The sequence below is a fragment of the Leucoraja erinacea genome, chromosome 6 (genome assembly GCF_028641065.1).
Source record: "Leucoraja erinacea ecotype New England chromosome 6, Leri_hhj_1, whole genome shotgun sequence".
Taxonomy (NCBI): Eukaryota; Metazoa; Chordata; class Chondrichthyes; order Rajiformes; family Rajidae; genus Leucoraja; species Leucoraja erinaceus.
Window position 1 is genome coordinate 71,148,567 of NC_073382.1, and position 18,279 is coordinate 71,166,845.

Here is an 18,279-nt window from a genome sequence, read left to right on the forward strand (position 1 = left end):
TTCAGATAAACAGACACTTCGGCCCACCGAATCCGCGCTGACCAGGGATGCCCACACACTGACACTATCCTACACACACTAGGGACAATTTACATTTATATCAAGCCAACTAACCTACAAACCTGTGCGTCTTTGGAGTATGGGAGGAAACCGAAGATCTCTGAGAAAACCCACACAGATCACGGGTAGAACATACAAACTCCATTTAGACACCACCCTATGTCAGGATTGATATCTGGCAATGTAAGCACTGTAAGCAGCAACTTTACTGCTGTGCCACCTTAAATGTTCTATATTTTCACTTTTTCCTGATTGCTTCTTTCTAGCATTGAAATTGAATTTCAAAAATAAAAATGTTACTTCTCTGAATAAACTCATTGCCCCCCAATTTGCGGCCGTTTCCACTGACTTAACCGTACTAGCCGCATTTAACCTGGGCTCTGAGAATTCGGTATCTGATGGGGATGAGGAGGGTTTCATAGGGATGGCAGGGATAACTTAGAATCCAGCAGCAGAGTGGCTCTGTTAATGGATTCATTCCACAGTGAGTTCAGTTCGGAAAGAACACACAGCAGTAGATCCGCGGCCACTGGTTCAGAGATCAATCCAATTACTGACCAACAGCCGGAGGAATCCGTATGTGACAGACTTCACAGTGAGAAATGTCCACAGGAGTGGGTGTTCACTCTGGTTAATAACTCAGACACTGTGAATTTCACAATGAAAACCATCCCAGTCAAAACCATCCAGGAGAGCTGCCTTGCCCGAGCACTGGGACAACTCTAGGCAAGGTCGCAATGAAGGCAAGAACAACATTCTAGTCACTACAAATATACTCCTGTGGGCCGGATGATTTTGGGTTATGGGCCGGATCCAACCCGTGGGCCGTAGGTTGCTGACTCCTGTCTTAACGGTATATTCACACCGCCGGTAGGTAAAGCATCAGCCCACATCACAATGATACAGTCGCTGCCTGCCTCAGACTAAATATATTTTTACACATAAATTATGAATAAAGATAAGAAAATGTTTCAAACACAAGTAATATTTTCTTATTCCAGTAGTATTGAGTTGACAGAATTCTAGATTAATTCATTGGTAGAATAGTTAACAATTTATACACAGTTTATACAGCGCTGCGTTCCCTTTTTTTCCCCCAAACGACCTTTGACAAATCCCATGATTCCTTGTGTTTTTTAGAATACCGAACTCGCCTATTGAGAAATTTAAAAAGCTTCTAGATCTTTGGAGATAGCAAATGATTGAAACAAATGTTTCAACAATGGATTTAAAAATGTTTTGGAACATAAAATCCAGGGCACAAGTATAAATAACATCCACTTTTATTGGCATTAACTCGTTATGTCAGGCTGAATTAAAAAAAAATTAAATCAAAGATTTTGATGCTAAATATCAGCATTATTGAAAGTGAGGTCTGACGCAAATGTACATTATTTTTGTATATTGAGGACATATTATGGTACAGAACAAACTCAACAAAATGCTTTAGAGTTAGGTTGGAGCTGACCCCATTCAAGGTCTCAAACTACACTGAATATATTACAGGACCCCCAGAGATCCCCGTACATGGCTTTCCATTATATTTTGCTTTATTATAGTAGCAAAGTGAAAATAGATTGAAGGAAATACCCAGAAAATAATTTCAGTTTATTCTAGTAACAGTACAATGTTATTACAGACAAAACAGTAAACACTGATAAATCACAATCTTGTGTGATATAAAAACGCAAATCCACATTTCAAAATGACACCTGTGGCTTTGTTAAATCATAAATGAAGACATTGCTGCAGGTTAAAAACTGCAAGCTCGCAAAGGAATACCAGTGAATTTCTTTCATCCCTATTGATCCACATTGAGTTAGGCACATAACTGGATGTCAGCAAAGTCGTGCAGATCATTTTTATTCCTTACTGAAGTAGCATCTGAATGACAAAAGACAAAACATTAGAGGATGCATCTCTTAGCAAGATAAATGTCTTTGAAATTGCCAATGATATACAAAGCATGGTGTACATCTCTTCACCTCTGCCTATCCTTAGCCCCACGTCCCCCTCCCTTTTCATCTGTGCTTGAATTGCCTCATATTGTGTTTTGAACTGAATTCTGTCTTTAATTTGTGTACTGGTCATGTCTCTACTATTTATTTCATTCCCTTACATGGTTTTCCTCTACTTGCTAAATTTTTGTAAGGTGTCCTTGAGACTCTTGAAAGGCGCCCATAAATAAAATGTATTATTATTATTATTACATTAAAAAAAAAATGCTATGGCAGCATTAGAGATGCATTTGCAAGAAAATAAGTTAGATTGCATCAATGGTTAAGAATATGATGTGACATGGCAACATGTTTCAGACGAGGATTCTTGGATTCTAAATTTAGGCAATACTGGACGATACGAGCAATCTGCTGTCGGCATTTTCGTATTGTCATGTGGTCCTTGGTTTTACAAGTGCAGAAATCATCCAAATCATAAAGGTTATCTATCATTCCAATAGTATTCAGGAGGTACAGTACACGTGCATGTACGTACGCTGGATCAGTTTTAGCCAATGTGACATGAAAAACTCTTCCAAACTAGACATTGATGTATTAATGTTGGGTCACGCCATTTCAAGGAAAGAGCTACTTAGATCTAATTGTGCCAGAATTAGCACTGCAGCAGAGTAGGGATGGTGGATACAGTCATTACCAAATGGGCCAAGTGATTACATCAGTTAGAAGGAATAAAATTCACAAAACAGGCGGCTGCCTTTAATTTCAACAAAAGATTCTTTGACCACAGTCAACCATTTATTTCACCCTCAGGGTTTCATCTTCTCCAATTTCCCAACCCCCACCTAGTTCACCTACTCTGCTATTTTTAAACAGTGCAAAAATGTTTCAGGTATTTTGCTCCCAAAAGATTTAGGCAAAATTAATACACAAACTGCAGAATTAGTTTACATAAATCTTTCAAAACACAAAAAAAAAATCCCCTGGCAATATCGTTAGAAGACACACTGAAAAACTGTAGTGATTACAATAAATGAGTTGTGTTTGAATCTGTAAAAAGCTTCTCCATTCTCTAAAATCTTACCATGATATTTCTGGCAAAGTTATATTATTCTTTAGCTACATCATCTGCCAAGCTCCGTGTTTCCCTCCAGAATTTTGCTCAAAGTACAAAAAAGTCCTAAAGAGAAAGTTATTAACAATGTTTACAGCTCGATTATTCTAAATTTTAGAAATATGGTAAATACACAACCTTGGGCATTAACATTGCCTTTAGAACTCAATATGTAAATAAATACACCAGGGACACTTTCACTTATCTTTTGGTGATCAATGTCAACGTCTGGGACAAGGCAGGAAGGGATAGTTAAGTGAAATATCATTCTTCTGATTGTAAACAATGAACCTTACTGAAAGTGTGCAAGTCTGAATGTCAAATGATCACAGGATAAGATGGACTTTGAAAATTCCACTAAATACTTCACACTGAAATGGTAACTGCATTATTCTTGCATCGCTGTGATTTGTCTATGTAATTGCTCCCTTATCTAAAGCAAGTGTCGTCACTTTTTTCTTGTCACCGCTGGATTTTGAAATGTTCAAAACCATGCGGTGACAGTGGGCTTGAACTTGCCTGTCGTAGGTTGGCCTAGTTTGTCGCCAGGTGACATACGATGTCGCAAGGTCATGATCTCGGCAAATTCCTTTTGCGACAACCTGCATCATCATACGTCAACCGCCGACAGTGCCTGCATCAAGATACGGATCAAAATGACGTTACTTGTCTTCAGATGTCGCAGTGTCGTAGTTTGTCTTATCTTATGTTGACCTCGGTTGTCTTTGTTTGACGTCTATGCGGTCGCAGGATGTCGCAGGTTGTCGTATGTTGTCGCTGTATTGGCCGTCCCAGGTCCCGAAAACTTGTGAAGCCGGATTGGCGCAGCTTGCGTCGTAGCTTGTCGTACAACTTGACGGTTTTTCAGCGACCTGGTACGTCAGTCAATGACGTCGGCAGTCGCCGACAAAATCGCAAAGTGGGGCAGGCCCTTACTCTCCTGCCCTACCTTCAACTATATCATTATATAAGGTCCCACACGGGAGACTGGTGACTAAAATTAGAGCACATGGTGTTGGGGGTAGGGTGTCGACATGGATAGAAAATTGGTTGGCAGACCGGAAGCAAAGATTAGGAGTGAACGGGTCCTTTTCAGAATGGCAGGCAGTGGCGAGTGGAGTGCCGCAAGGCTTGGTGTTGGGGCTGCAACTGTTTATCATATATATTAATGATTTGGAAGAGGGAATTAAGAGCAACACTAGCAAGTTTGCGGATGACACAAAGCTGGGTGACAGTGTGAACTGTGAAGAGGATGTTAGGAGGTTGCAGGGTGATCTGGACAGGTTGAGTGAGTGGGCAGATGCGTGGCAGATGCAGTATAATATAGATAAATGTGAGGTTATCCACTTTGACGGAAAAAACAAGGGGACAGATTATTATCTCAATGGGGTTAGGTTAGATAAGGGGAAGGTGCAGCGAGACCTGGGCGTCCTTGTACACCGGTCACTGAAAGTTGGCGTGCAGGTACAGCAGGTAGTGAAGAAAGCTAATGAAATGTTGGCCTTCTTAACAAGAGGATTTCAGTATAGGAGTAAAGAGGTTCTTCTACAGTTGTATAGGGCTCTGGTGAGACCACATCTGGAGTATTGTGTACAGTTTTGGTCTCCTAATTTGAGGAAGGACATCCTTGTGATTGAGGCAATGCAGCGTAGGTTCACGAGATTGATCCCTGGGATGGCGGGACTGTCATATGAGGAAAGATTGAAAAGACTAGGCTTGTATTCACTGGAGTTTAGAAGGATGAGGGGCAATCTTATAGAAACATATAAAATTATAAAAGGACTGGACAAGCTAGATGCAGGAAAAATGTTCCCAATGTTGGGTGGGTCCAGAACCAGGGGCCATAGTCTTAGAATAAAGGGGAGGTCATTTAAGACTGAGGTGAGAAAAAACATTTTCACCCAGAGAGTTGTGAATTTATGGAATTCCCTGCCACAGAGGGCAGTGGAGGTCAAGTCACTGGATGGATTTAAGAGAGAGTTAGACAGAGCTCTAGGGGCTAGTGGAGTCAAGGGATATGGGGAGAAGGCAGGCACAGGTTATTGATAGGGGATGATCACAATGAATGGCGGTGCTGGCTCAAAGGGCCAAATGGCCTCCTCCTGCACCTATTTACTATGGTTCTATGTTTCTATTACAGCAACGAAGTCATCTTTCCATGTGCTTATAAGCTGTGACCATAATGTTAAATTCTGCTTAGTTATGGGAGCATTGAAAATGTTACACAGAAGATGAGGAGAGTAATAAACCTTGTATTTACAGACCAGTTGGCCAGATACAGGGAATGTTTTGAGGTATAATAATCCGATTCAAAATGACCTGATATCAGGAAAGAGTGAGTAAATGAAATAAACCTCGAATTTATAAAATAAAACTCATCTTAGATGATGGTCTTTGATACAGTAAGAGGGGTTTGATGAGAATGGTGTAATTGAAGTTTTGCCAAAGGCAAATCCCTACCACATAATAAACATTACCAAAATTGAAACCCATGGAATTAAAGGACAGTGGTTTATAAATGGAAGGCAATAAATGGTGTCGGCTGTTGCTTTTTATAAATTGAAAGGATGCGTACAGCTACGTTTCCCAGGAAACAGTTTATGACCACATCATTGCAAAGTTTGTGGCGAACAGAAAATTCATAAACAAGGTAGATAATTACAAATTGAACATGGGCGAAGTGGGTAACTGGAAGGCAAATTGAATTAAATGCTAAGTACAAAGTAATTCACCATGATCTGAAGAATGAACAGCAGCAATTTTAATTAAATTTCTACCATTTTAAAAGAGAATGCAGGATGTAGTCTACTGGGGATGTAGCTATATAGTCCTTAAAAGATTATATTTAGCTCACAAATTCCATGGAATATAAGAAAAGCCCAGCGTAAATGAGCAGCTACTTTTTGCTTTAAATCTTTAGCTCCAGGGAAGTAGTGGCTATTTCTTAGTCGGTTGCACATGTGAAACATAGAAAATAGGTTTCAGGAGTAGACCTTCGAGCCAACACCGCCATTCAATATGATCATGGCTGATCATCCAAAATCGGTACCCTGTTCCTGATTTTCCCCATGTCAATACCTTCAAGAGGACAATTCACCACATCCCAAATTGGAAGCAGAGTTGCAGAACCTGCACTAGATGGGCAACCTAAATCAGCTTGACTCAAAATAGTCAAGGGGAGTCAGCCAAGGTATTCTGAATCAGGAAGGATTCTGATCAGATTAAATATGAAGTAACTGTTCCAGTGGAAGATGAATCGGTTACTCTAGGACAAATTTAGGAAAAGAACCAGAAGCAACAAACAATTGTTTTTCACACAGTTGATGCTTTAACAAAGCAACAACCACAACCTCTCATCTAGATGCTTGAGCCATGTACATGCATCAGGGTAGATGGAGTGTTCTCTATGATCGACCCCACCTGTTTAAGGATCAGCAGTTAGAAGTTATATTTGCCATTTTCTGGACCCGTTTACTACAGTCATATAGTAAAACCTTTACTGTCCATAATCCAGGAGAATGTGATTCCAAAGTGTCCAATGATAATTGATAACATGGATCGAACAGCAGCTTCATTCATTTTGTAAAGATTCCCAAATTCCCAAAGGTTAACAAAGCAAACAAAGCGCAAAATTGAATACATTTCATCGTGGATGCGAACTCAAAAGAAAGATTTTAATAATTTAGACAAGCCATGCATTTGTGGATGAAATGTAGCTTAGAAGTGCAATAAACAGCAAGAAAGGTAGATATCAGCTACAAGGTAGCACAGACAGACTAGCTGAAAGTGTAATCAAGCATCAAATAAAATTTAGCCAGGGTAAAGTGAAACACTTTGGGAGGAAGAATAATGCAACAGTATTGACTACACGGCAGAGTTTTTGAAAGCTGCACTGCAAGAGCAGGACCTGGATGTACAGGGGCATAAATCCTTCAAAGTTGAGAGAATGTGAAGAATATAGATTTCATGAAATCTTAAATAAAGGCATAGTCTGAAGTTGGGTCCTGACCTGAAACACCACTTGTCTACCGATGTTCTCTTACCCACCGAGTTCCCCAACACTAAATTTTGCTCAGACTACAAAAATAGGGAAACTATTTAAAATAGTACACAACACTAGTTGGGCCACAACCCAAGAATTGCATCCAATTCTGGTCATGTTTTAGGTAGGACTTAGAAAGGGTGAAAATTAACCAGAATGGTTCCAGCAATGAGAGATATTAGTGATAAAGTTAACACAGAGAAACTATGCCCGTTCTCTTTGGAACAAAGGAGACTGAAAGGAAATTTAATAGCTACAGAAGATTTTGAAGAGTTTAGATAGATAAACATAGACATAGAAACATAGAAATTAGGTGCAGGAGTAGGCCATTCGGCCCTTCGAGCCTGCACCGCCATTCAATATGATCATGGCTGATCATCCAACTCAGTATCCCGTACCTGCCTTCTCTCCATACCCCCTGATCCCTTTAGCCACAAGGGCCACATCTAACTCCCTCTTAAATATAGCCAATGAACTGGCCTCAACTACCCTCTGTGGCAGAGAGTTCCAGAGATTCACCACTCTCTGTGTGTGAAAAAAGTTATTTTCATCTCGGTTCTAAAGGATTTCCCCCTTATCCTTAAGCTGTGACCCCTTGTCCTGGACTTCCCTAACATCGGGAACAATCTTCCTGCATCTAGCCTGTCCAACACTTAAGAATTTTGTAAGTTTCTATAAGATCCCCTCTCAATCTCCTAAATTCTAGAGGGTATAAACCCAAGTCTATCCAGTCTTTCTTCATAAGACAGTCCTGACATCCCAGGAATCAGTCTGGTGAACCGTCTCTGCACTCCCTCTATGGCAATAATGTCCTTCCTCAGATTTGGAGACCAAAACTGTACGCAATACTCCAGGTGTGGTCTCACCAAGACCCTGTACAACTGCAGTAGATCCTCCCTGTTCCTATACTCAAATCCTTTTGCAATGAAAGCTAACATACCATTCGCTTTATTTACTGCCTGCTGCACCTGCATGCCTACCTTCAATAACTGGTGTACCATGACACCCAGGTCTCGCTGCATCTCCCCCTTTCCCAATCGGCCACCATTTAGATAATAGTCTGCTTTCCCGTTTTTGCCACCAAAATGATAACCTCACATTTATCCACATTATACTGCATCTGCCAAACATTTGCCCACTCACCCAGCCTATCCAAGTCACCTTGCAGTCTCCTAGCATCCTCCTCACAACACTGCCCCCCAGCTTAGTGTCATCCGCAAACTTGGAGATATTGTCTTCAATTCCCTCATCCAGATCATTAATATATATTGTAAATAGCTGGGGTCCCAGCACTGAGCCTTGCGGTACCCCACTAGTCACTGCCTGCCATTGTGAAAAGGACCCGTTTACTCCTACTCTTTGCTTCCTGTTTGCCAGCCAGTTCTCTATCCACATCAATACTGAACCCCCAATGCCTTGTGCTTTAAGTTTGTATACTAATCTCTTATGTGGGACCTTGTCGAAAGCCTTCTGGAAGTCCAGATACACCACATCCACTGGTTCTCCTCTATCCACGCTACTAGTTACATCCTCGAAAAATTCTATAAGATTCGTCAGACATGATTTACCTTTCGTAAATCCATGCTGACTTTGTCCAATGATGTCACCACTTTCCAAATGTGCTGCTATCCCATCTTTAATAACTGGCTCTAGCAGTTTCCCCACTACCGATGTTAGACTAACTAGTCTGTAATTCCCCATTTTCTCTCTCCCTCCCTTCTTAAAAAGTGGGGTTACGTTTGCTACCCGCCAATCTTCAGGAACTACTCCAGAATCTAAAGAGTTTTGAAAGATTATTACTAATGCATCCACTATTTCTGGAGCTACTTCCTTAAGTACTCTGGGATGCAGCCTATCTGGCCCTGGGGATTTATCGGCCTTTAATCCATTAAATTTACCCAACACCACTTCCCGGCTAACCTGGATTTCACTCAATTCCTCCCTCCTTTGACCCGCGGTCCCCTGCTATTTCCGGCAAATTATTTATGTCTTCCTTTGTGAAGACGGAACCAAAGTAGTTATTCAATTGGTCCGCCATATCCTTGTTACCCATGATCAACTCACCTGTTTCTGACTGCAAGGGACCTACATTTGTTTTAACTAATCTCTTTCTTTTCACATATCTATAAAAACTTTTGCAGTCAGTTTTTATGTTCCCTGCCAGTTTTCTTTCATAATCTATTTTCCCTTTCCTAATTAAGCCCTTTGTCCTCCTCTGCTGGTCTTTGAATTTCTCCCAGTCCTCCGGTATGCTGCTTTTTCTGGCTAATTTGTACGCATCATCCTTCGCTTTGATACTATCCCTGATTTCCCTTGTTATCCATGGATGTACTACCTTCCCTGATTTATTCTTTTGCCAAACTGGTATGAACAATTTTTGTAGTTCATCCATGCAGCCTTTAAATGTCTTCCATTGCATATCCACCGTCAACCCTTTTAGAATTAATTGCCAGTCAATCTTGGCCAATTCACGTCTCATACCCTCAAAGTTACCTTTCTTTAAGTTCAGAACTATTGTTTCTGAATTAACAATGTCACTCTCCATCCTAATGAAGAACTCAACCATATTATGGTCACTCTTGCCCAAGGGGGCACGTACAACAAGATTGCTAACTAACCCTTCCTCATTACTCAATAAATACCCAGTCTAAAATAGCCTGCTCTCTCGTTGGTTCCTCTACATGTTGATTTGGATAACTATCCCGCATACATTCCAAGAAATCCTCTTCCTCAGCACCCCTGCCAATTTGATTCACCCAATCTATATGTAGATTGAAGTCACCCATTATAACTGTTTTGCCTTTGTTGCACGCATTTCTAATTTCCTGTTTGATACCATCTCCAACTTCACTACTACTGTTAGGTGGCCTGTACACAACGCCCACCAGCGTTTTCTGGCCCTTAGTGTTTCGCAGCTCTACCCATACCGATTCCACATCCTCCAATGTCCTTCCTTTCCATTGCATTAATCCCCTCTCTAATCAGTAACGCTACCCCACTTCCTTTTCCTTTCTGTCTATCCCTCCTGAATAATGAATATAGAGAAGGAAGCTTTCCCATTAGTAGATAGCTTAGGCTTAAGGAGCAGGGAAAACACAAAAAAATCCAGACAAAACATCCAAGAAGGATACAAGGAATCTTTTTTTTAATTTTATACAGCGTTTCAGTAAGTTATGTCCTGGAGTTCACCGAATCGAAATGAGATGAGCAACATCATTAAGAGGCCATGGACCGAAAAGTCACATGGACTGAGCTCTGGCAGACTGAACCACAGCGCATTAAGTTCCTGGTCCAGGCAATATATAATGTCCTGCCCAGCCCATCGAACCTCATCATCTGGGGCAAAGCGGAATCTCCAGATTGCCCGCAATGCTCAGGCAAGGGGACGTTGGAACACATCCTGAGCTGTTACCCAAAGGCTCTTGGGCAGGGCCGGTCATGGCGTCACGACCAGGTTCTCAAACCCATTGGAAATCAGCAGCTGTAGACGTGAACGCCCCACCACACAGATGATCACCTTCGTGAAGGCTGGAGTGCAGCTGCCAAGAACCACAGCAGCCAGGAATCCGTCAGGAATCCTGGCGACTGCGCAGGACTGGCAGCTTTCCGTAGACCTGGTGAAACAGCTGAAGTTCCCACAGCACATTGCCACGACCACCCTGAGGCCAGATATCCTCCTGGTCTCAGAGGCAACCAAAAACATTGTCTTGTTGGAACTGACAGTGCCGTGGGAGGACCGTCTGGAGGAGGCCCACGAGAGGAAGATGACCAAGTATGAAGAGCTGGTCATAGACTGCCGTAAGCAGGGCTGGAAGGCGAGGTGTATGCCCATCGAGGTTGGCTGTAGAGGTTTTGCAGGGCAATCGCTCTACAAAGCCTTGAGTGCACTGGGCATCAACGGAATGGAGAGGAGAAGAGCCATCAAGAACACCATAGAGGCAGCGGAGAAGGCCTCGAGATGGCTCTGGATCAGGAGAGGAGGTCCATGGGGAGGAGCGAATGCCACCTGAACACGTCGTGGTCTGATCAACCACGGCTGGGTCGCCTGGGTGAGGGTGTCTGATGTTGAAAGACCCGAAACACCCAATGACCCCAAGTTACATCACTGATGATGTGTTCAGGAGCATCTATCGATGTATTTGTATCAAAAACAAGTTTGCTCTACTAGGTGCTCACATAGACAATTGGCCAAATGGGATACAAGTGGGCCAGAACAACCTCTCACCTATGCATCAGGGGAAAAAAAGGACAAACTCATGGAATTTATATCTGGTGACATCTTGATCTCTGCAATCTAACCACATCAGTAACCGAAATGCAGATATTGCTTCTGCCCATCCCAAAAACCTGCTGCAAAATTACCAAACCAAATGCCATCTGTGGAACGGAAGCTGAAAGAATACATGCCTTACCCTAAAATTACTGCCATGCATTCCAGAAATTTTGCTGAATTTTACCCAAAATTGTCTACCACTCTTCTCTCCTCGTGAAGCCAGCATTGTTTGTACTTACCACCATTATGCATGCTCCAATGAGGACAGCTTTAACTTTAACATCCAAATCCATAGGAAACTGAATTCCAAAGTTATCAGCATCTGTGAAGAATTCACGTAGAAGACCTGTCCACTTCTTTGATATCTTTCCAACAACAGTGGACTCATCCTTACTCAAAACCTGCATGGAAACACCAAAAACATTTCATTCCACTTCTAAGAAAGAATAAATATATTCAATTTCCCACTGCCAACTTCCATTATTTAATTGTAAATCATCGTGGAGAGCTATTGAACATAATGTTCCTTCACGTGCATCAGTACCCGGCAGTCTTTGATGCAGAAATGTACATAAAAACCCTTTAGACCAGTCGATTAGTCTAAAGGCTATTTTAAATAAAGGCAACAATACCATAATCAAATATAATAATAAGGTTGATGCATTTTATTAAAAAAAGATACACATATAATAATGCTGATACATTGTTCAAAGTAAAGTAGATATGTTCTGATAAATCTTAAAACCTTGGTGTGAAAATTTTTGTTTTTGTGGCAATATTACATCAGTTCCATAACTAAGTATTCCATCTTTGGTTATCAGAGCTAACTAGCAGCCAGGCCATTGCACAACAGGCGAGGTGATGGGTGTCAGGAGCCAAGGGCGACCACGAGAGACTGGAGAGCAGGGGCTCAAATGAAATCCAGCAGAATGAATACTGCTAATTGGAGCAATGTTACAAGAATGTTTACAACCTCCAAAAAAGTCAAGGCAGGTACCAGATAAAAAGCACACATACACAACCCTCAAAAAATGTAGTACAAAGACTTCAATACAGGCCAAGACATGATGAATGAATGCCACCAACATGGCGGGCACCCCCTCTCATGAGCTCACCCCTCGCTAGAGGAAACCACCTTCTACTTCATGGGCAGAGGCACCAGTTACCTCACTTCTCCTTGCGTATGGCGTGCACAGTCTAAAGTTGTAAGTCAACTTGTTTTATTTGATCTATTTGTTTGTGCACGCCAGGTTGATTGCATTAGTCGAAACAGGGTGAACCACATGAAGGTTGCAATCTCCCACCCCAGCTACCTCACGAGCAAAGATATGAAATTTGCCCATTGTACTCGAGACAATTTTCTATTGCAAGTCATATATCTCCTTTGTGAAGAGTGTGCATCCTTGTAGATCCCAACACTGTTACATTACAGTGAACATAATTTATACATAGACCTATTTGGTCTTTGCAAGATATTGGGAGGGGAACATCATTAATCTCCTCCCCATAATATCAGTACAAGGTAGACACAAAATACTGGAGTAACTCAGCGGGTCAAGCAGCGTCTCTGGAGAGAAGGAATGGGTGACATTTTGGATCGAGATCTTTCTTCAGACTGATGTCAGGGGAGGGGGCGAAACAAAGATAGATGTAGTTGGAGACAGTAAGACTAGTGGGAGAACTGGGAAGGGGGAGGGGGTGGAAGGAGAAAGCAATGGCTATCTGATGTTTAAGAAGTCAACGTTCATACTGCTGGGATGTAAACTACCCAAGCGAAATATGAGGTGCTGTTCCTCCAATTTGTGCTGGGCCTCTGACAATGGAGGAGGCCCAGGACAGAAAGGTCAGATTGGGAATGGGAGGGGAAGCTGAAGTGCTGAGCCACCAGGAGATCAGGTCGGTTAAGACAGACTGAGCTGAGGTGTTCAGCAAAATGGTCGCCGAATCTGCGCTTGGTCTTGCCGATGTAGAGAAGTTGACACCTGAAGTGGATATAGTAGATGAGGTTGAAGGAGGTGCAAGTGAACCTCTGCCTCACCTGGAAAGACTGTTGGGTCTTTGGATGGAATCGAGGGTGGGAAGCAAAGGGACAGGTGTTGCATCTCATGCCGTTGCAGGAGAAAGTACCTGGGGAGGGGGTGGTTTAAGTGGGAAGGGACGAGTTGACCAGGGAGTTTTAGAGGGAACTGTCTCTGTGGAAAGCAGAAGGGATGGAGATGGGAAGATGTGGCCAGTAGTGGGATCCCATTGCAGGTGGCAAAAATGTTAGAGAATGATATGCTGTGTGTGACAGCTGATGGGGTGGAAGGTGAGGACAAGGGGGAGAGCCTCATCAATTATGAATGAAACCCCTGTTTCCGAAAGGATGAGGACATCTCCGATGCCCTGGTAAGGAACACCTCATCCTGGGCGCAGATGTGGCGTTGACGGAGGAATTGGGTGTAGGGGGATAGAGTCCTTACAGGAAGCAGGGGGGTAAGAAGTGTAGTCAAGAGAGCTATGCGAGTCAGTAGGTTTGTAGTAGATATCGATCAATAGTCTGTGTCCTGTGATGGGGACGATGAGATCCAGAAATGGTAGGGAGATGTCGGAGAAGGTCCAAGTGAAGTTGATGAAGTCAGTGAGTTCTGCATGGGTGCAGGAGGTAGCACCAATGCAGTCGTCAATGTAGCAGAGGTAGAGTTTGGGGATAAGGCTAGTGTACACCTAGAACAGGGATTGTTCGACGTACCCTACAAAGAGGCAGGCATAGCTAGGGCCCATTTGAGTGCCCATAGCTCCGCCTTGGATTTGGAGGAAGTGGGAGGAGTCGAAGGAGAAGTAGTTGAGGGTAAGGACCAACTCTGCGAGGTGGAGGGGAGTATTGGTAGACAGAAATTGGCTGGTTCTGCGACCAAGAAAGAAACAAAGGGCTTTAAGACCCTCCTGGTGGGGGATGGAGGTGTAGAGTGGTTGGACATTCATTGTAAAGATGAGGGAGTAGGGGCCTGGAAGACGGAAGTCATTGAGGAGACGAAGAGCATGTGAAGTGTCTTGGACATAGGTTGGGAGAGATTGGACCAGGGGGGGATAGGATAAAGTCGAGGTATGTGGAAATTAATTTGGTGGAACATGAACAAGCAGAAATAATGGGTCTGCCAGGATAGTTCTGTTTGTGGATTTTGGGGAGAAGATAGATATTATAGGAAAGCAAGGTGGGAGTGAAATATAGAAGAAGAGAGAGGAATGGTGGGTAGAAGGGAAAAAAATCAGCTCAGATTAGGGAGGGGAAGAAAGGAACTAGGTGGCACCAAGTGGAGGAATGAGATTTATGTGAGCCGGCATTGAAAAAGGCTATTTAGCTGATCAAGTTGATGTCGTAAGGAATTATCAACGCAGGGATCACACCAGATGATCTCTTTGATAGCCACAATAATCACTCCAACCACCCCCGACCAGCAAGTTGTGCGAGAAAAATATTCACCTGCTGGATCCACATCATCGACCAAGCGATTGCCTTGGTAAACTTGTGAACAAATCTCTGCCACAGGGCTTCACCGAGAGGTGGCAATTTCAGACCAGCCTCTTCAGGTTTCACAAGATTTACCAAGAGGTAGGCAGACTGGTCCCAATGTTTACATTTTTACCATTTAACCCCAACACCCTCAATACCTCTTGAGGCGAAAATGTTTGTTAAAATTGCCTCTACTTTGTATTTGGCTGTTCCATCATGCCGCTATTTTTTTTTCATATGGTCTTATCAGGTCCACACACAAGATTAGTTGTTGTTCGTCCAGGGCTGAACACACTTCTCGACATCTGCATACACTGTCTTGCGCGTCTTGTGCATGGTGATGGAAAGATTGGTGAAAACAGGGCCAGGGCATGAACGCTCTTTCCTTGACCCCTTTTCAAATTATGAATTTCTATTACCACCGTTTGCTCTTATATTTTTCTGAAACCCTATAAATCTCTCCGAGAAAGTTCTTCACCATCTCCCACTGAGGACGGATGAGAGTGGCTGCAAAAGAAAGACGACCCCAGGAGATGAGGCCTTGCTGATTCAGGGAAAGTAAGAAGGATCCAAGAAAGACAAGTGATATTCTGCAGAGAGTTTTGGAGGCAGCAGGCATCTCAATAAGCTCAAGCACCATGCAGTGATGCCTCATTGAAGCAAGCTGTACAGCCACTGTGAAAAAACAACTGCTGCGATAAAGAGGAAGTGATTCTAATGCCCCACAAAATAAAGTTTGGACATGTGTGCACTGGCGAAAGGTGTTATCAGTGATTTCTTGGTTCAGGGCCAATATAGCCACCATGTTCGAAGATTAGTGAGGAACTGCCGATTTGACGAGTTTATCAAACATCCTGTGAAAAAAAAAAAATGTTCTGGGGTTGTTTCAGCTACTATATATTGGTCTGCCGGACGCTGTTGATGGAATGATGAGATCACCACAATACAGTGGCTTACAAAAGTTTTCATACCCCTTGAACTTTTCCACATTTTGTCACGTTACAACCACAAACGTAAATGTATTTTATTGGGATTTTATGTGATAGACCAACACAAAGTGGTGCATAATTGTGAAGTGGAAGGAAAATGATACATGGTTTTCAAATTTAAAAACAAATAAAAAAACTGAAAAGTGTGGCGTGCAAAAGTATTCAGCCCCCCCTGAGTCAATACTTTGTAGAACCACCTTTCGCTGCAAGTACAGCTGCAAGTCTTTTGGGGTATGTCTCTACCAGCTTTGCACATCTAGAGACTGACATTTTTGCCCATTCTTCTTTGCAAAATAGTTCAAGCTCAGTCAGATTGGATGGAGAGCGTCTGTGAACAGCAATTTTCAAATCTTGCCAGAGATTCTCAATTGGATTTAGGTCTGGACTTTGACTGGGCCATTCTAACACATGAATATACTTTGATCTAAACCATTCCATTGTAGCTCTGGTTGTAAGTTTAGGGTCGTTGTCCTGCTGGAAGGTGAACCTCCGCCCCAGTCTCAAGTTTTTTGCAGACTCTAACAGGTTTTCTTCCAAAATTGCCCTGTATTTGGCTCCATCCATCTTCCCATCAACTCTGACCAACTTCCCTGTCCCTGCTGAAGAAAAGCATCCCCACAGCATGATGCTGCCACCACCACGTTTCACAGTGGGGATGGTGTGTTCAGGGTGATGTGCAGTGTTAGTTTTCCGCCACACATAGCATTTTGCATTTAGGCCAAAAACTTCAATTTTGGTCTCATCTGATCAGAGCACCTTCCTCCACATGTTTGCTGTGTCCCCCACATGGCTTGTGGCAAACTGCAAACGGGACTTCTTATGGCTTTTTTTCAACAATGGCTTTCTTCTTGCCACTCTTCCATAAAGGCCCGATTTGTGGAGTGCACGACTAATAGTTGTCCTGTGGACAGATTCTCCCACTTGAGCTGTGGATCTCTGCAGCTCCTCCAGAGTTACCATGGCTGCTTGGCTGCTTCTCTGATCAATGCTCTCCTTGCCCGGCCTGTCAGTTTAGGTGGACGGCCCTGTCTCGGTAGGTTTGCAGTTGTGCCATATTCTTTCCATTTTTGGATGATTGATTGATCAGTGCTCCGTGAGATGTTCAAAGCTTGGGATATTTTTTTATAACCTAACCCTGCTTTAAACTTCTCCACAACTTTATCCCTGACTTGTCTGGTGTGTTCCTTGGGCTTCATGATGCTGTTTGTTCACTAATGTTCTCTAACAAACCTCTGAGGCCTTCACAGAACAGCTGTATTTATACTGAGATTAGATTACACACAAGTGGACTCGATTTATTAATTAGGTGACTTCTGAAGGCAATTGGTTGCACTGGATTTTATTTAGGGGTACCAGAGAAAAGGGGGCTGAATACTTTTGCACGCAACACTTTTCAGTTTTTTATTTGTAAAAAAATTTGAAAACCATGTATCATTTTCCTTCCGCTTCACAATTATGCGCCACTTTGTGTTGGTCTATCACATAAAATCCCAATAAAATACATTTACGTTTGTGGTTGTAACGTGACAAAATGTGGAAAAGTTCAAGGGGTATTAATACTTTTGCAAGCCACTGTATATCAATGTATTGTAGAGAAGAGTGGTGCTGGAGATGGCAAAGTATTTTCCAGATGGATCTGGGATATTCCAGCCAGAGTTTGCACTGTACCACACAAAGATAGTGACCCAGTTTTTCCAGAAGGGGACGTGCGTCTTCAACTGGCCCGTTAACACGCCTGGTCCAAATCCGATTGAGAATTTGTAGTAAATTATCAAGGAACGACTGAAAGGGAAGGACAGTGCTTTAAGACAGAAGCTCAGAGGCCATAATTCATCTGTGGTATAGAGGTGAAAAAAATCCTCGGAAACTCAGATTTTGGCCGATTCCATGGCAGATCGTATCAAAGACGACGGAGAACTGTGTGTGGACATATAATATACTATAGACATAATAGTGCAATGGAAGTAAATAAAAGATAGTCCTGTGACATGCATATTGACTTACTATATCCAAGTTTTTGCTTGTTTCAATTAATTTGCATAAGGACATAGAGATTAGAGTGCTGCAGTGAAGGTTTGTGAGAATCACTGCTGGTGATCAGTGAGGTGTACCTTCAGTATATGTACTTACTTTAAAGTTTACGTCGCCACAACAACTGAATTGCATGCAGGGACCTCTAATTTTCAATATTGTTTCAGACATTTCATTCTGGATGCTTAGAATAGGTATGCAAGGATTCCATTCCTGAACAACGTAGCCAATAATTGTTCCTGGTGGTGCTTGAACTTCCATCTGCAAGAGAAAATATCGCTGAATTGTTGCTGAATATTAAAACATTAATTCAATCATGCAA

The 18,279-nt window shown here is 42.5% G+C and overlaps 1 protein-coding gene across 10 annotated transcripts in view; it reads right to left on the reverse strand.

Moving 5' to 3' along the window:
* Positions 1–1,313: 1,313 nt before the first annotated feature.
* The window catches only part of LOC129698286 (phospholipid scramblase 1-like), a 58,206-nt gene continuing 41,240 nt past the window's right edge, over positions 1,314–18,279 (reverse strand). For 6 of the 10 annotated variants that reach the window (XM_055637342.1, XM_055637348.1, XM_055637349.1 and 3 more), the window contains 4 exons: positions 18,057–18,218; positions 11,684–11,845; positions 3,100–3,195; positions 1,314–1,944 (listed from right to left, as the gene is read on the reverse strand). In XM_055637342.1, coding sequence (XP_055493317.1) covers positions 3,178–3,195; positions 11,684–11,845; positions 18,057–18,218 — 342 coding nt within the window. In that variant the 3' untranslated portion in view covers positions 1,314–1,944; positions 3,100–3,177. The remainder of the gene's footprint in view (positions 1,945–3,099; positions 3,196–11,683; positions 11,846–18,056; positions 18,219–18,279) is intronic. The other 4 variants (XM_055637345.1, XM_055637341.1, XM_055637346.1 and 1 more) reach the window with 1 other exon arrangement.